At 36.3% G+C, this 18,028-nt stretch overlaps 1 protein-coding gene across 2 annotated transcripts in view; it reads left to right on the forward strand.

Annotated features, from left to right (window-relative positions):
* The window catches only part of Crag (DENN domain-containing protein Crag), a 219,850-nt gene that overhangs the window by 170,348 nt on the left and 31,474 nt on the right, over nucleotides 1-18,028 (forward strand). For both annotated transcript variants that reach the window (XM_069848500.1, XM_069848499.1), the window contains exons 26-29: nucleotides 93-224; nucleotides 3,883-4,016; nucleotides 10,179-10,264; nucleotides 14,996-15,163. In XM_069848500.1, coding sequence (XP_069704601.1) covers nucleotides 93-224; nucleotides 3,883-4,016; nucleotides 10,179-10,264; nucleotides 14,996-15,163 — 520 coding nt within the window. The remainder of the gene's footprint in view (nucleotides 1-92; nucleotides 225-3,882; nucleotides 4,017-10,178; nucleotides 10,265-14,995; nucleotides 15,164-18,028) is intronic.

An 18,028-nucleotide genomic window follows, 5' to 3' on the forward strand; every position in this document is an offset into this window, starting at 1 on the left:
GAATTTCTTAATAGCAAATGATGAAAGAAAAAAAAAATGTTACTTTTCTGTACTAGATTGTGAATGATCAGCCACATACTATATATTTACAGGGATCATCATGCTCCAGTTGCTTTGGATATTATGATGACTACCTGTTCAAAGTGCCATAATTGCTCTACAGTATTGCATGATGAGGAGATTCTAGCTGGCTGGACCCCTGAAGATTCTAACCTCAACACAAAGTAAGCTGGAGGATCAAAAGGTTGTAGCTATTCATAGTGCTTGTGAGTTATTAACATAAAATGTTTAAACTTCATGTGCACTTTCTGCTTTCTCATTAGAAAATTAATGGCCTTAAAATATTTCAACACAAGCACTGCCCTCTCTGTTAACAGTAAGAATTCCTTGAAACAGAATTGTGTTACATATTGTCAAATACATTTACGGATTTGCTGTGTAATGTTTCAAATGGGATAGATCAAACCAGGAGCTTCCAACTTTGCCATAGCTTGTCACCACTATGAATATATGTTATTACAGTTCTGATATTATGTCACTGGTGCTGGGTTGAAATATTCTTGCAGGATGTCTACCAGTAACGAAGGTAACATAACCAACCAAAATTAATTTAGACAACAGGTAACGAAATATAACGAGTTTAAAAGATTCGTATAATCATCATCATCATCATATCCCTCACGTATTAGATCCTGCAGGATCTGTTACGGTCTCATGCCAGCGCTTGCGTGGTCTTCCCAATTTCCTCTTTCCTCTTGGTACATAAGTAAGAATCTGTTTAGGCCATCTAGTGCGATCCATCCTTTCAACATGTTTTTTTCCACTGAAGTCGATATTGTTGAACAAAATTAACTATAGGATTCGCATAATCATGGGTAACGAAATTATGCATATTGGTCTGTGTTCCTTATTTAATCTTGGCACCGCTGCCTGAGCTACGGTGTTCAGTTGACAGCAATTACATATGGGAGTCTAATACAGCCTAGAAGATAGCCACACATCCATTGAAATTAAGATCAGAGAACTTCAAAAACAAGTCTGATGAGTGATGACAGATCGTAAGATGACTGAAATGTGATTGATGTTTTTTCATTGTGTTTTTTAATAATAAATTAAATTGTGATAACTAAAAAGTAACTAATTTTTGTTTCACATTTTCGGTAGACACCCTGTTAAGGCAAATAGCAAAATAGTCAGTACAGTGTCCAAACCAGGTTACTTTACTATCTGTGGTTGTCGTTGTCCAGGCTGTTCTTATTTAACATGTAACTCATGTTACCAATATTATGACATCTCTCGTTTGAATGTAAACACGATGAAGAACACTTTTAATTGTTTCATAACACTCTATCCTTGACTTTTAATAAGGTAAGTTTGTAGCAATAAACTACTTTATCAGCGTATTACAGTATGTTAGAAGTCTTTGGGATTTCAAGAAATGTCCTGCAGAACATTTAAACTCTCAGTCGAGACAGTGAATCACAGAGACATATATCTGTAAAAAATGAAATTTAACGAGGTAAAAACGTGTGGCTGGTAGTATTGCCTCAGTCATAGCTCCGAGTGCTGTAAATATATGATGTAGGACCTTCATTTCTGAAGGAAACCACGGTAACAATAATTATTCTCACACCTTAATAAATGTGACCATTGATCTAGTTTGACCTCGCGAAATACTGATTCATTGGCAAGTATCATGGCCACTACACCATGGAGGATGGCTATATACCATATTTGTAAGCGTATAAGACACACCCCAAAATTGAAAGAAATATTCGATAAAAATCTCAGATTTAAACAAAAATGTAACTAATGTTAAGAATTATTCACCGACCTTCAGAAGCCTTTAAATTCACTCCCATCATTGTCATTGGAAGTTTCTTCTGCATTGGCTCCATTGAACTCGCCATCAGAACAGGAATCTTCATCTTCAGTTTCATAGAAAAAAAGATCTGCACTCAGAGAGTACGGATGGGGGAGGAATTATCGAACCCAATTGAAATTACTTCTGAAGTCCCACAGGGAAGTATCCTGGGGTCTCTTCTATTCCTGGCTTTTGTAAATGATCTGCCAATTAACATCTTGTCCAGTACAAGATGTTATCAAGATGTTATCATGGATGATTGTATCGTATACAGGGAAATAAAAAGTTATGAAGATACTACTCTTCTTCAGAATGACCTCAATAGAATAAATGATTGGGCAATAGCCAACAAAATGAAAATAAATTTTCTAAAGAGAAAAGCCGTCAGCTTGACAAGGAAAAGAAATAAAATAATCTCATCATATATGTTAGGGGGTGAAACCATTCCGGAAGTTAAAAAATTTATATACCTAGGAATAACATTTAGCAGCGATCTCGGCTGGGGGGAACACGTTTACGGACACAGCGGGAAAAGCATGGAGAGCATTACACTTTGTGATGAGGAGCATTACACTTTGTGATGAGGGTACTAAGAAAAGGCTCTGATAAATCCAAAGAGATTGCGTATAAATCTCTAGTACGTCCAGTAATTGAATATTGTACTGCATGTTGGAATCCTTACAGATTAGAACATATTAAGACACTGGAGAAAATTAAAAAACGGGCTCTCAAGTGTTGTCGTAATAATTCACCATTAAAATGGGACACACTCACGGACAGGAGAACGCTAATTCGATTATGCGCACTGTTCAAAACATACAGAGGTGAGCCTGCCTGGAGAGAAATAAAAAATAGGTTGCAGCCGCCAAATTACTCTTCAAGGAACGACCACTCGTATAAATTGAGGGAAAGAAGACAGAGGACGGACACTGGAAAGTTTTCTTTTCTCAATCTTACTATCAGGGACTGGAATGCTTTACCTGCAGACTTACTAAAGGCTTTACCAATAACCAAAAATGTATTTAAAAATAGGCAGTAGTATATTATACACACTATTTAAAGGGTGTAATTGATATTTGTTATTGAAGTGTTGTATCAGTGAAGAAGGGTGTTGTCAGTGAAGTGTGAAGTGTGTTGTGTAAGTGAAGTGTGTTTCTGTCAGTGAAGCTTTATAGTTTTTAGTGGCAGTGCAAAGTATTTGAACAGTGAAATGTTGTTATTATTATTATTATTATTATTGTTATTATTATTATTATTATTATTATTATTATTTTTATTTTTTATTAATTGTGTTTATTATTGTTATTATTGAGTGTAATTAGTTACCACTGCCACTGGGTATATACCCACTTGCAGTGTGAATAAATACATACATACATCTAGGGCGTTGCTGATACCACACTTCAAAAAAGACTTCACAACAGACCTTGGACCCGGATATTTTGACCCATTCACAAACTTGAGTGAGTGAGTGTAGGCTGTTTAAGCAGCTGATGCACACTGCTATCCATCATCCACTTATTCCACTCTTCTCTCATGAACATTTTAAATGATTTGTTTAACGAAACATCAAGAGGTAGTTGTGAAGTTAGTCCTCTTGGTATGGCAGCCAATCCAGTGTTATAATCTTGGAATTTTTGTTTGATAGATTCCAGTAGATGTGATCGAAACTGATTTAATACAAGGAGAGCACTCTTCTTTAGGAGCTGATGAATGAAATACTACTACCTAGAGCCATGCATTTCCCATGTGGCACTATTCTCCTCTCTGTCTCATTCATAGGTCACGTCGTTATCGCTTGAACGTGGAGCATTCCAAGATTTTGGAAGCGAAAAACTAGAATGCAGGCAACTATGAAAAATAACAGTACATGTAGGCCTACCTTCGTTGTATAAGACGCAGCCTTTTTGAGAACAAAAAAGTGTGTTTTATATACTGACAATTACGGTAGACACACACACACACACATGTATGTATACTAAACTGGTGTAATGTAATTTGATGGTGTTGATTTGCAGATGTCAGTTTTGTGGAAAAGCAACTGTGCCATTTCTGACAGTGAACATTGTGGACTACAGAGCACATCCTATGATGGAAAACTCAAGTAGCCTGGAGAGCATTTCACAAAGGAAAGGGCGTTCTCCTACTGCTGGTAAGCTTTGTTTGAACTGTAACGTTTTATACAATATATTAAATTACTATAGCTTTGTGATAATACAGACAATTTTTCCCAGACATTTTTTGAGGAAGGAGTCTAGAAATTTTAATTTTAATGCATCTATTTAACTCGCATAATAGAACTTGTATTTATATAAATGAATATGTCATATTAACGTAATATCCTTTTGCCAAGCTTATGATAAAGATACATTTACACGTTGTTCCTCACCCTAATCTTTCAAGGATAATAATGGTATCATTGTAGTAACTGTTGAATAATATGGTCGAAACCTGGAGCATTAGACATGGTCTGAATATATAGCAATGTTTGATCAAGAGTCAATACAAACCGTAGTAAGTTGCATAATACTTGAAACTTCATTAATTTTTACACCTCTTTCTCGTGAAGTGCAGGTAGAGTTACCATAGACAAAATCGATTCCAGGATTATACAGAGAAAATGTTTGGCTCACCTGAATATATTTCGACTTTTTGCTATGATATCTGTGTGTCTGCAGGGTGAATACTAAATGCCGTCTTCGAAGACCAGAGTGTGATAGAGGATATTGTAGCGATGAAATTCGAGATAAGAACCATCATGGTATGATGATTAGTTATGGAGATATTAGAGCCAGTAGGGAGAAGTCAGATTGGGCAATAGTTGCTTTTGATCCATAGCATTGTAGTTAAATGTCAAGAACACAATAATGATGTGATGTGTACCTGCCCCTGAAATGGTCGGATTTCTTGGCTTCAGCACAAGAACTGCGAAGAAAATAACTGTAGCAGGTTTGTTTTCAAGTACTATACTGTGAGTTCTCTGTGCAATGTCCCACTTCAAATTGATGTTGCAATACCTATCTGTTTCACATTGTAAGACAAGCCTGTGATGTTCACATTACATATGTCAAGGAGGCGCCGGTTTTCAAAGCATGCTGTGCAACCCACCCGTTGTCTGGCATTGAACTAAATCCTAGCAAACCTGTGTGCGCAATGCTGGGAGTGATGAAAATTCAATTTGGAAATGTGGGAAGTTCGACGAGGACATGTGGGAGGTACAGTCTGTGCTTAAACCTGTACATGCAGAAGCGTTTCCCACAGAAATAATACTTGCCCCATTAGACATTTGGAAAAGATTGCAAGATAGAGTATTAGTCCTATCTTATTTATGTATCTTTTGATGTTGTCTATTACGCCCTGGTCTTCGAAGACAGCATTTAGTATATGTGCGTCATTCTGTTATGAAATCATGTTGCCATAATACACAAGGACTGGTCAGTTTCGTTTACAATGCTTATACAACTAAGCCATTTGTTCCCCTTAACTGGTTCTGGGCGACTTCATACCCATTTTCAAAATATACATCTCATACATGTGCATAGACTAGTAATCTATCACCACACATGTAGGACTAGGGACTTGTGAAATTATAAATGAATGTGTTTCTGCACTTCCCTGTTATTACCACAGTATAAGGAGTAATGGAGGATCTGGACATTGGATTTTGCATCATCCATCTTTATTCAGGAACGAAAGGATATTTTATCTGTCACACTTAACTAGGATTGAATCCACATACATTATGTCCAGGAGTACCGGTAACCAGTAGATCACAAATAATGACAAACTTAAAAAATCGTTACTATATGAAGATGATACTTGTTTTTTCGTTATACCTATTTCATGTCTTGCAACATTTCGCTTCTTCTATTTTTTTTTAAATTTTAGTTTAGTAGGTTATTTTATGACGCTTTATCAACATCTTAGGTTATTTAGTGTCTGAATGAGATGAAGGTGATAATGCCGGTGAAATGAATCCGGGGTCCAGCACCGAAAATTTCCCAGCATTTGCTCATATTGGGTTGAGGAAAAACCCCTGAAAAAACCTCAACCAGGTAACTTGCCCCGACCGGGAATCGAACCCGGGCCACCTGGTTTCGCGGCCAGACGCGCTGACCGTTACTCCAAAGGTGTGGACCGCTTCTTCTATCATGCTATAAAAGATATCTTTTACTGTTATTATGTAGTTTTTCGAACTATTGTTCAATAGACATACATGAATGAATAATTTATTTATTATGCATCCAAATACTCTTATGTTTTTGGATTGTACACAAAAGGCATATTCTTATAATCCAAGCAGCAAGATAATGGACTTCACTTTATGACTGAAAATGTTGTAATGAAGTAGCTAATCGCATATTATAATAACTTGTAATAGTATGGTATGTATTAAAACCTGTAATTTGGTTAGGGTGTCCAGATTTCCAAAATGCAAGCTGGCATGATTCGACATTTTGTCTACGTATGTTCATTACACAGACTTTTTTATGTCAGCCAGCAATTTGTTACATTAATGAACAGTTATCCTTTTGTGACGACTGGATTTCCTCTAAGAGTTGTGATCTTTCCTTCAGAAAACTGTAGATCCCTGTGCAAGAAATATTCTTAAAATAACATTTTGCAATCAATATTGCATTTACAGTTTTAACAGAAAACTGATTTCTCTCTTTAGTCCAAAGAGAGTTCACCTTTTCTGAAGATGCATTGGTACCAGAGATTGCTAATACAAAACTCACAGTCTATTCTTAGAACTAATGTCTTCATTTTTCATGACTTTGAATGCTTCACTGCACTAATATTCTTCACATGGTTAACTTCACTGAAGAGAAGATCTTCATCTATATACATGTGTGTGTGTATATATGTTTTATTTAACAACGCTCGCAACTGCCAAGATTATATCAGCATCACTGGTGTGCCAGAATTTTGTCCTGCAGGATTTCTTTTACATGCCAGTAAATCTACTGACATGAGCCTGTCGCATTTAAGCACACTTAAATTCCATCGGCCTGGGCCGGAATCGAACCTGCAGCCTCGGGCACAGAAGGCCAGCACTGTACCGACCGTTGCTTACGGGATTACACAAGCTGGCGCATAGCACGATCGAGAGTAGGTCTCTGTGAGTCATGACAATTTCTGCCGCTAGGTTCGCCTCTCTGCCCTATGAAATGATGAATGGTACCATTACAAAGCATTGTGCATCGTGAAAATAGTTCGATTAATTGTGCATTACTGATTGAGTACGAATATTATAAATATGCCAAGCATATTACAGTGTTATTTGAAGTTTGTTCTTCTAATTAATACCATAAAGTAATGAAATAATATAGCCTAGGCCTATATGTGATTTTATACTACCGGTATTGATGTTGATCGTGGTAAATTAATCCAATTTCACAGTGTTGTCTTTTGTATTGTGGTTCATAACAATTATAACAGTATGTGCGTGGAAATGTTTTTAAAATAATATTCTAGCTCATGATTTTAAGTGGTCGTTTCAACGGGAGGTTATATTGGAAAGATGATCACAAATGGATAATTTACTGCAAGATACAAGAACTGAATATAAGTGAGTGTTCCGTTGAAAGTGAAAGTGAAAATTTCGTTTTACAAGAGCTAAGTAGGCGTACACGCACTAAAATACTACAGCGTTTACTATTACTATGCTCAATAGATTAATCAGTAGGCCTATAGAAATGTTTTCACCACTGCAAGAAAAAATCGCGCAATAATTATACTTCTCAGTTATTGTGACGTCCGTATTTTTTTTAAAAAGAGAGGGAAAAGTTAGGCCTTCTTGCAAATGCGTAATTATGAATTCAAGGAAATTAAAGATAATGCAGTACCTTAATTAGTTGCAATAACTTATTTAATAACAATATTAATAATATTAGGTGAAAAGGGTAGGCTATAGTGCGTATATGTAAGATGTCAAGTTAATTTATTTCCGGAAATGTTTGGTGTATGAACTGAAGTACAGAGCAGACAGTCCCTCAGTTTATATGTAATATGTTTTAATATCAAGAATGACAGCCTTTTATGGTAATATAATTGAGGAGTAGAAGTTTGCAAATTACGTCTATTGTCCATAAAATATTGTACGAAGCATTTAATAAGCAATGGTGAGTCCTTTAAATGTCCCAAATGTCAATGTCTTTTAAGTGTTCTGCTATGAATATATAGGGCAGAACAGCGCTCCGAGCGGCGGAATTGGCATTACGAGGGAACCACTTCAGACTCGTTTTTCAAGCTCTATGCGCCAGCTTGTGTAATCTCGTAAGCAACGGTACCGACTATGCCACCCAGACCGACTCTTCATCTGTATCTTGTAGAATGTTGGTGTCCACTTTTCCAATATTCTTTAGACATTTTTGAACATTATACCAAGTTGGAGGATTATTTAGCAATACTCACTTGAAATTATGAAGATCTTCAAAAGGTTTTGTCAAGTTTTTAATGTACACTCATTGAAAGAAAAAAGTGGCCAGGTTATGAATGAATATCTTCATGGCTGCCATGCCGTACAGCGATGCCGAACCTTTGCATCATACTATCTTTATTATTACACTTCCTGTTTTCCCTCTCATGCCTTTAAAAGGAACCAACCCTGTTCTGCCGTTATCTGTTTTTAATTTGGATGATGTAACTCACAAAACTTCTAAATGCATGATTTTAACAACGAGTAATTTCATAGATGCCCTCGATGTTCACTGCACATACTGTACATACGTTGTAGATGACGTGCCTTTTCTAACTAATGTTAGTAGTATTGCCAATGCATAATAGTTTGAAGGTGACAGTAATGTCAATACATAATAAGAACCAAAACTTCTCATGCATGAATGTATCACCTACCTAATTAATTACAATACAAATACATTGAACAATCAAATCACAAAGTGTTGTAAACAGTCAATTAAAAGTCTGAAACACTCTCATTGTTGCACTTTAAAGTCTTAAACTCTGTTTACATTTACATAAATGGTTACATTAATAATCTTGAAGTTCAATGCAAGAAAACATAAATTTACATAATAAACACTTTAACATGATTTCACTTATTCACTCTTTGGAAGTAAGCAAAATTTAATTATGTTCGTTTGAAAGATCTCTTGGGAATTTTTACTATACCAGTAACTACGTCCATCTCTAAAATGCTCTCTCAATTAATATCACTCAATAAAAGAATTGTATTCCAATGGATACCATCCCATTGTGGAATCCTGGGAAACGAGAATGCGGATGCTTTAGCAAAGAAGGGCAGCACTGCTACTTACAGACCTGTTACTAAATCTACGTATTACTCTGTGAAGAGATTTATTAAATCTACATACTTAGACTTCAACAAACAAAATTTGATAACTCAATCCCAAGGGAAAAAATGGAACTCTCTGCATCAAAATCCACAGTTAATTCCCGATTTACCACGAAAATCGTCTGTAGCTGCATTTAGATTGGCAACAGGCCATGATTGTTTGGCCAAACACCTGCATAGAATTGGAATATATCAGTCCCCTAACTGCCCATTGTGCAACTCAAACCAAGAAATGGATTCGGAACACCTCAAAATCTGTGCTTCAATGGCTGGTCATGATAATATCTTTGAAAAATATTGGAGTGTAAGAGGTCAAATGACTTTATTGTCAAACGCCTGGCATTAGAAAACAACAACAACATTTACATAAATGGTTACATTAATAATCTTGTAGTTCAGTATAAGAAAATATTACATTTACATAATAAACACTTTAACATGTTGTTGTTTTCTAATGCCAGGCGTTTGACAATAAAGTCATTTGACCTCTTGCACTCCAATATTTTTCACAGATATTATCATGACTAGCCACTGAAGCACAGATTTTGAGGTGTTCCGAATCCATTTCTTGGTTTGAGTTGCGCAATGGGCAGTTAGGGGACTTTAACATGATTTTACTTATTCACTCTTTGGAAGTAAGCAAAATTTAATTATGTTCGTTTGAAAGATCTCTTGGGAATTTTTACTATACCAGTAACTACGTACTACAAGTCCATCTCTACCAGAATGTACATATGTAATCACACCTTTCTTCGAAACCTGTGGAGGAAGATTGTCGTCTTTGATATTATTATCCTACTGCACCTTTTGTTTAATAAGCATTTCAATTTGAAATTATCCACACTGTTTATGGCTGGTGTGTCTTTAGTCGCTTGTGTACAAATATTAGTGCAACAGTACTATCTGGTTTAATGGAAGTACAAACTGTAAATATTGTACCTGCTCTTGTGTTTCACATAATACTTCTTTTCAGTGAATGATGAAAATATATTTCAGGTGGTAGCACCTCATCCATTGAAGGGGACACCTCGAGTCCATCTATGAAATCACATCAGCTGAATGCATCGGATCAGGGTATTAAGGTATTTATTATTGAAAGTAAAATAGTATAAGTCAAAGTAAGAAGTCATGATTGAATTGTGAAAATTTTGCAACCACGTTAAAATTTAATTTTCCCAATGTTTCAGAATTTCTTGTTTCATTCCCTAGGCAGTATTGTTCAAGACCTGGAAGATCCAACTATATAGTCAGGTCCATGAAAAATTAACACACAGTTTGTGCTGTACTGCCCAATTTATTATTTTGCCTAACATTTTTCTGTTCCATTTCTTTGCACTTCACATCACAAGTCATGTTATATGCAAGGCACAGCTTTGATGCTACAGTTATGGGTTCTGATCCTGCCTAAAACATGAATGTTGTCCAGTGTTAACGTTTCTTAAGTCTCAACATATGCCTATCAAGCATCAGATCAAGAACAAGTTCAGACTTAGATTTAAGATGTTGGTTTTTCAAGAGCTTTATCACCAAGAAAGGAAATAAGAGTAAGTTGCAATAACTTAGTGAAACCTATTACCTGCTCTAGGAATTCACTGGATAAATCTTCCTCATATTCATTTTTAAGAACCACTGCTGCATTGTGAATCTCTTCATCGGAAGCAGAATTTAGAAATTTTGGGGAAATAATTTTGAAGGAATGGTTAACATTATGCATAACCTCAAACCTGTTTTTAATTGGGCTACAATAATGTCCAAACAGCCATTAAAAACTGTGGTTCTGAAATGTATCTTCGGATCTACTAGCCGCTCGTCCTGACACAATTCATAAAAAAAATGTTTTCTTTACTTTTCGAATTCTTTTCTTTTCAAATTGTGGTGGAATGCCCCAGCTCTTTGCCAAAGATGTAGCTGATGACATTGCTTCTTCAAAATTACTTCGGTAACAAGATAAATTACCGGCTGGATTCCGAATAAGAGAACACGCTTTATCAAGCTCTACATTTTCCAATTGCATAAGTTGTGATGCTAGATTAGTACATTCTGGAATCTTTGATTGCAACACTACTTGAAAAATGAATTGAAATTTTCTAATTGGTTTTTCAAAGCAACAGCTTGTTCTCTTTCTTCCTTTTTTTTTTTTAGATATCAATATTAATTTTGTCAGAGCCTTAAGTACATCGAGATAAGCATAATGCAGGGCTTTAACAGACTGGTATCTCGAAGACCAACGTGTTGGGCAAAGTTTTTTAAGGTATAAAAAGATATCAAAGGTTCCCATCTTTTAATACCATGACTGAAGAAATATACAACATTTCCACTGTGTCATAAAAGGACCTAACTTCTTGCATTCCACATGCAGCATCGTTAAGTACTAGATTTAAATTATGCGCTGCACAATGTACTAATTTTGCAGTTCTTTGTCTTTGTTCAGTTCTCGTTCTGACACCTTTGTATATGCCTGACATATTGGCACAACCGTCATACCTCTGATCACGGCATTTAGTTAATAAGAGTCCCTTTTCGTCTATTGCACTGAGTATTTCCTTCTCTATTCCTAATGCACTTTGATCTTTTATTTCGCGAAAATCTAAGAAGCTTTCATTTATCTTCACGTCACAAGGCTTTCCAGTTACATCATGTGAAACTGTAACGTATCAAAATATCTGACTTAATTGTTCTCTTTTTGTTATGTCCTGTGTTGTATCTGTAATTATTGAAAAGAATGGGACAACTTTAACGTCATTAATAATTTGTTTTTCAACTGTATGGGATAAAACATTTATTAACTGATTTTGAATAGAAGGGCTTAGGTACTTTTGTGTATATTTTGGTTTGTTTATGAGATCGTGTAATACAGGATCATACTTTGCGAGAAGTTCGATGATTGCTAAAAAGTTTCCACTGTTCGATTTTCCAATTTGTTCCCTATGTCCCCAAAAAGCTAGATTATTAGATATCAGAGTTAACGTCACATTCACGATACGCTCAAGAACCTGTTTCCATATGTTTTCACTTTTCTTTAGTTCTGAATCCATACCCGCGTCAACTGTGTTTTTCTTAACTCCACGAATTGAAAATGACGCATGCGTTCAAATGTGCGTAAGTAGTTTCGTGTCCCATTATACTTTTGGTTTATCATCTCCAATCTTGGACCTCTTCCTTCCAAGCTGAAGATGACTTCTGCTGTCCAAAGAGTCAACACGGTTTACGATAAACAGAGTAATTTTTAATTGAATAACACATCCATTCTCTGCTAATAGTTTGCCCTGTCAATGCGAATTTATCGTAATATTTCGTGGAAAAGGATCTGTTATCCTGCTTAGGATTTTTAGGGAATGGACCCGCTGGCTCTGGTTGATAAGGATTTTGTCTAACGAAGAACTTTTTAGTTTCATTATCCACTTCTAACTCATAATCTGCACGATCATTTGAATACTCTGCAACTGCGATATTGGTAGGCCTAATTACAGTTAAGGCGATTTTGTTACAATCTTCTTTTTCGCTAATGCTTTCACAATTGCTGTCTCTACTAACATCTATTTCTATATCACTTTTTACTTCAGACGCGCACTGCAAACATTTGTAACTGTTGAGCTAGCACTACTACTAGGACTAGAAAGAGAAAAAATACTTGTTTTCACTAATTTGTTTGTTTCTTTTTTCTAACTCTTGCATCTTCTTTCTTTTCTGTGCACCATTTAGATGTTCGTACTTGATTTTAAATGGTTTAATTTTCCAGTACTTTACTGTCTACACTCTCTAATAATAGTAATTTACTCGATTGAAACACAGAAAAATATACGAACAAAATTAAATTAAAAAATGTGTTAAAATAAAGTTCGAAAAATATCACACCGACCACACAACTGACATTAACTTCACGCAAAGAGAGCTCATTCGAAACTGAGTAAAGTTGACTGATCGTTTCTACACAAACATATATTTGATAATTAATGGCATTATAAATTTGAACGAAAACCCATTCCATTGTTGTCGAATAAATGTATAACAAAAGTTAAACGTTCAGAGAAAAATGTGCATAAAACCACCTCAAGTACACTACTCATCAAGAAAATACAATTTTACAACTAAAATATGATATTTTGGTATCAGTTTTCATTGTTGTCATTATGATAAAATAACTTTGCGGTGTCTTTTGTGAGGACTGAGAGTGATGCCGCTCACCACGTGTACGTGTTATACGACATGGCTGTCGGCAAGGGCACAGGGCAGCATTGTTTAAAGCTGTGCTGGATTCTACAACATAGTCTGATTCTATGAAACCGCCGTGAATAATGATCTGATGAGTTCCGTGCAGGCTGCACTTTTTTTTTTACTTTCTTCTTTTTTTTTTTACGTAGTGTTTGCGGGCCTCAAAACCCCGGGCCTGCCTGCATTGCAGGCCCTAACATTACGCCACTGCTGCGTCTGAAATTCTCTTTTCCTTAGTCACTGATTTCCTTCTTCCATTTTCTCACTTTAGACTCTGCTCATTCCAGCTTTTACTGCAACTCCCTCACCTCGATCCTGTTGACACGGCGCAGTTTCCCTTAAATGTCTACTGCTCCTGCTTGATTGACTGCTGAGATGGTGCCACTTCTCACAGATGCATAAACTATTTTTACATTGTGCACACTTTTTATTTTTTACGGGACCTAGATTTGTTTCCATACCATCAACAATGAACAGAACTGAAACTACTAGCGCCATATAAGACGAAAATGTCGTATACCTATTCTGTCTATTCTTCACTTCTCTGTCCAGCTACCGGTCTTCACTTGATAAACCACAAGGCTGCACTCCATTGTTTCTTGATACCTGCCGCATAAGCAAATCATGAGCCCTCCTCTCAGTCAGTAATATATTCTTCAAAGATGAAACAAAACATGAATAAGAAACACGTAACTGTGCTTTACAATTGAATCAGTCGAAGCTAAAAGGAACTAAGTCAAAATATGCAGTTTTTGGATCATGGCAACAATTTCAACAATGGATGTCATGCGTATCGAACAGTGGAAGAAGGAACTAAGTCAGACTTTTAAATGTTCTTTGGTCTTCTATAACATAAAAATATATACATTTGTGGAATGTTGTTTGCTTCTCCTGAAAAGTTGTGAAAAGTGACTTAGTTCCTTTTAGCTCCGACTGATTCAATTGTGACATTCACAAATGTCAGGAATTAGATGTTATACTTCTTAAGAAAAAACAAAAATGTAAGAATAACTCTTTGTACATAAACAAGGGTTTATCTTGATAAACTTGATCACTGATCTCTCTAGTATTTTGTATCTGAAGTTTGAGTTCATTTTTCTGTGATTATATTAAATAGGAAGTAAAATTTTAATTTCTAGTAGCTTGACTAAGGTAATGATAGGATCTTAGGACCATATTCATAGACATTCTTAGCGCAGGCTTCTGGTGGATGATCAGCGAACTAACGTTTTATGTATTCATAAACCAGTGTTAGCAATGTGATATGATATGAATCCTGTACAAGTAATCACTCGATAGCCGGGGCTAATTTAGCACGCTCGTAGTGCGGGCTAGCGAAATGTCTATGCATAGCACCCTTAGTTGTTTTGTTTAGCACATATTGGGCATCTAGAGCTAGAAAAACAGAGTTCATAATGGAGAAATTTGTATTATATGTTATAGTTTCTTTCTTCTCCAAATTGTGTGCCATACTGGATATCATTTGAACATTAGAATTCCGTTTGGTTTAACAGCCTTGTTACATGATTCACATTTCACAACGAAATTCAGTTTAGGAGATAACACAAGAGTATGCTAACAGAGCTTGATTTGGGTTCCAGTTGTTGCCAGCAGAGCAAGCACCGGTGGAGCTGGAGCCCATCACGGTGCCTTATCTCAACCCTCTTGTATTACGCAAGGAGTTCGAGAACATACTACACAATGAAGGAGACGCTTGCTTAACACAGCCCTGCTTTGTGGATGAGCATCCAATTATTTATTGGAATATGGTGAGATATGATATTAAGTGATAATAGGGTTGGATAGCTTCTCATTGCCTGGTCGAAACTACCTTGGTTTAATTTTGTTTTTATAGAAACTTAATTTTGGTTTAAATTTATGATGGATTGCTGAATAATACGAAGTCTCAGAATGAAATCTTTGCTGGATAGTGGTTTCTTTCTTTGTCAAAAAGTTTGCATTTCTATTTGCTTCTAATCCACAATGAGAAAGTATCCAACTATTTTTGTCTGTTTTTGTAGACACTTAATTTTAGTATACATTTCTCTCATTCTCTTGTCTTCTGATGTTAATGAAATACAGCCAGAATTGCAGATTTTGAATCACAAAATATGACTATATTGGTGAATGAATTTATCTGTAAATTAATTGTTATAGACTGGTATTAATACAGTAGCTTTTAATTTACCATCTTAGTGTGTTCTCCTAGTGTAAGGTAAATGCAAAATCATACACAAACCAAAGAGAAGTATGACATTGATATGTATTGCGCATTGTCAGGTAATACAAGCACTGTATTTTCTCGATATTCCATTCACTTTTTTCCGAAATATACAAGTAAAAAATACATGTGCGCAGCTGATTCAGTTTTCCTCCCGCGCAACTCTGCACATGCCATTGGGTAATGTGATGAAAGATATGAGACAATGATTAAGTCATGTAAGAATTGTGGCATTAGTAATGCACACAGGACAATTTGTTGTATGAGGACTCAGATTCTGATTAAGGTGACTCTAGAGATGAATTTATTTGATGAAGATTAAAAGTTATTCTTTCCTAGTTTCATTAGATATTAGGTTATACAAAAAAGGGCATGTCTTACGAGTATACGGTGTGTCTTATAAACCAGCAAATATTGTAATTCAGCTTCTTCTTTGCTTTCTCTTTTTATAATAACTCCACCATCCCGATGTCATTGCACAAATTCCTATCTTCATTGAAGTGAAATTAACATTAATTTTTATTTCATTCTTAATTGTTTCAACATTTTCCACTTTGTAGCATTTCTTGTTGTTAGGAAATTTCTCTGCCACTTCAGAATACATCTCTGCACAATTTCAGATGTTATAATTGCCCAGTAGTCAAGAGATGCAACACCCAACTTCTGTTCTCTGATTCTCTGTTGATTACTTACTGGCTGCAGTTTTACGTTCGAGTTCTTAACCTTTCTTATCCGCTCAGCATTTACTCCTTTCTTTGATTCAAGATCATTTTGCATTTTAGCGAAAATATTTCTTAATGTACTCACTGCCTCTTTTCAAATCATTCCTCAAGTTCTCATTCTTTTCCTTGGCACCACTTTTTCCAGAGCCTTCTCAGTACTTGCTTTTACGTCATCCACCAACTTGTGTGTGTGCGTGTGTCTTTCTCTCCCCACTTCCCATCTCCATAGTTGCCAAATATTTCATTTATAAGTCATCTGTGGCATGACAACCCATGAAGGGTCATGCCTCAGCAGAGGTGAGTGACTATTCAGTCAGTACTAAGGTATTGTGTGATCAGCACAGCACTTCTGAATATAAAATCATGTCCACAAATATAACCCAAATATGACCTTAAATCGCAAAAGTATGGACAATATGACCAAAATTCTGAAAATAATCTAAATATTAATTTACATGCAAAAAATACGGAGCTAAAGTGAGGAAATTGATGTATTGTGGGTCCCTACGCTGCGTCCTCAGGTTGCGGATAGAGGAGACGGTCTCCAGATATGGAGGGTAGCTGCGAATACGTTGAATAAGCAGTTGCAGACAGCTGATTAGGGGTCGTCCTCCAGCTTCGGTGTTGGGCTAAGGGTTAACATCTCATCACCATAAAAAAGAGCTTGTTACGAAACCCCAACAAAAGCCTCAGAATGGAATTGATTCTTTGGCACGATCACAGCACAGGATTTGGTACTTAGAATGTCACAAGTCTTCTTATTTTCCTTCAGAAGAAGGCCCGCAGGCAAGCACCACAGCCTTAGGCTTATTGTGCAACCTCCTTATGTTGGAATGATTGTTGAAGTCCATTAGGATCGCTTCTTCAAGCACATGATTCACTGCATGGTGCCATCGTATCGATTCAGCCACAGCATCCAGTTCTGACTAGAGACCTGATTGTCCGTCTGCCTGTGATGTTATTCTGCAGCCTCCTCAGATCGATGGCATCTGTTCGCAATTCATGTGTCTGAATCTGCTGCATCCTCAACCAGAAGAACATGCCACCATTGATTCCATGACTCACCAAGGTGCCATCTATCCAAGGGAGCTACACTTCCCTGGTCGCCTGCAGTCCACTTATTAAAGCCCCTGCGGCCTCTTTGCATATGTGCAGTTCCCGCAGACAGATGCCACCTATAGGCAGACTCTGGAACCACGTCTGCTATGTCCTCCTGATCGACCTGTAAACTATTAAGATGATTAATGGAATGATACTAATGAAGGCAAAATGAGTCAGAGATACAACACTGAAAATTACCCAGCAAAATTTGAACCCGGGCCCACTCATTTCATGGTCAAGAAGGCTAACTTTTACTCTACAGCAGTGGACATCACGAGTCTTTATAGAACAGGAGAGGTAACATAGTAGCAAAAGAACTAGCTAGATATAGAATAGACTTTGTAGGAGATTAGGTTAGATGGAGTGGCATATCACAGTTAGGAGATTACTTGTTTTACTATGAGGAAGGTAACAATAATCACCAACTATGAACGGGATTCTTTATTCATAAAAGAATAAAATCAACAGTAAAAAAGGTTGAATTTATCAGTAACAGGTTATTGTATTTAGTACTAAGGGTAGATGGTGCGATATCATAGTTATAAATGCTCACACCTCTACAGAAGAGAAAGATGACCATATAAAGGATA

Source organism: Periplaneta americana, chromosome 15 (assembly GCF_040183065.1).
Source record: "Periplaneta americana isolate PAMFEO1 chromosome 15, P.americana_PAMFEO1_priV1, whole genome shotgun sequence".
Lineage (NCBI taxonomy): Eukaryota > Metazoa > Arthropoda > Insecta > Blattodea > Blattidae > Periplaneta > Periplaneta americana.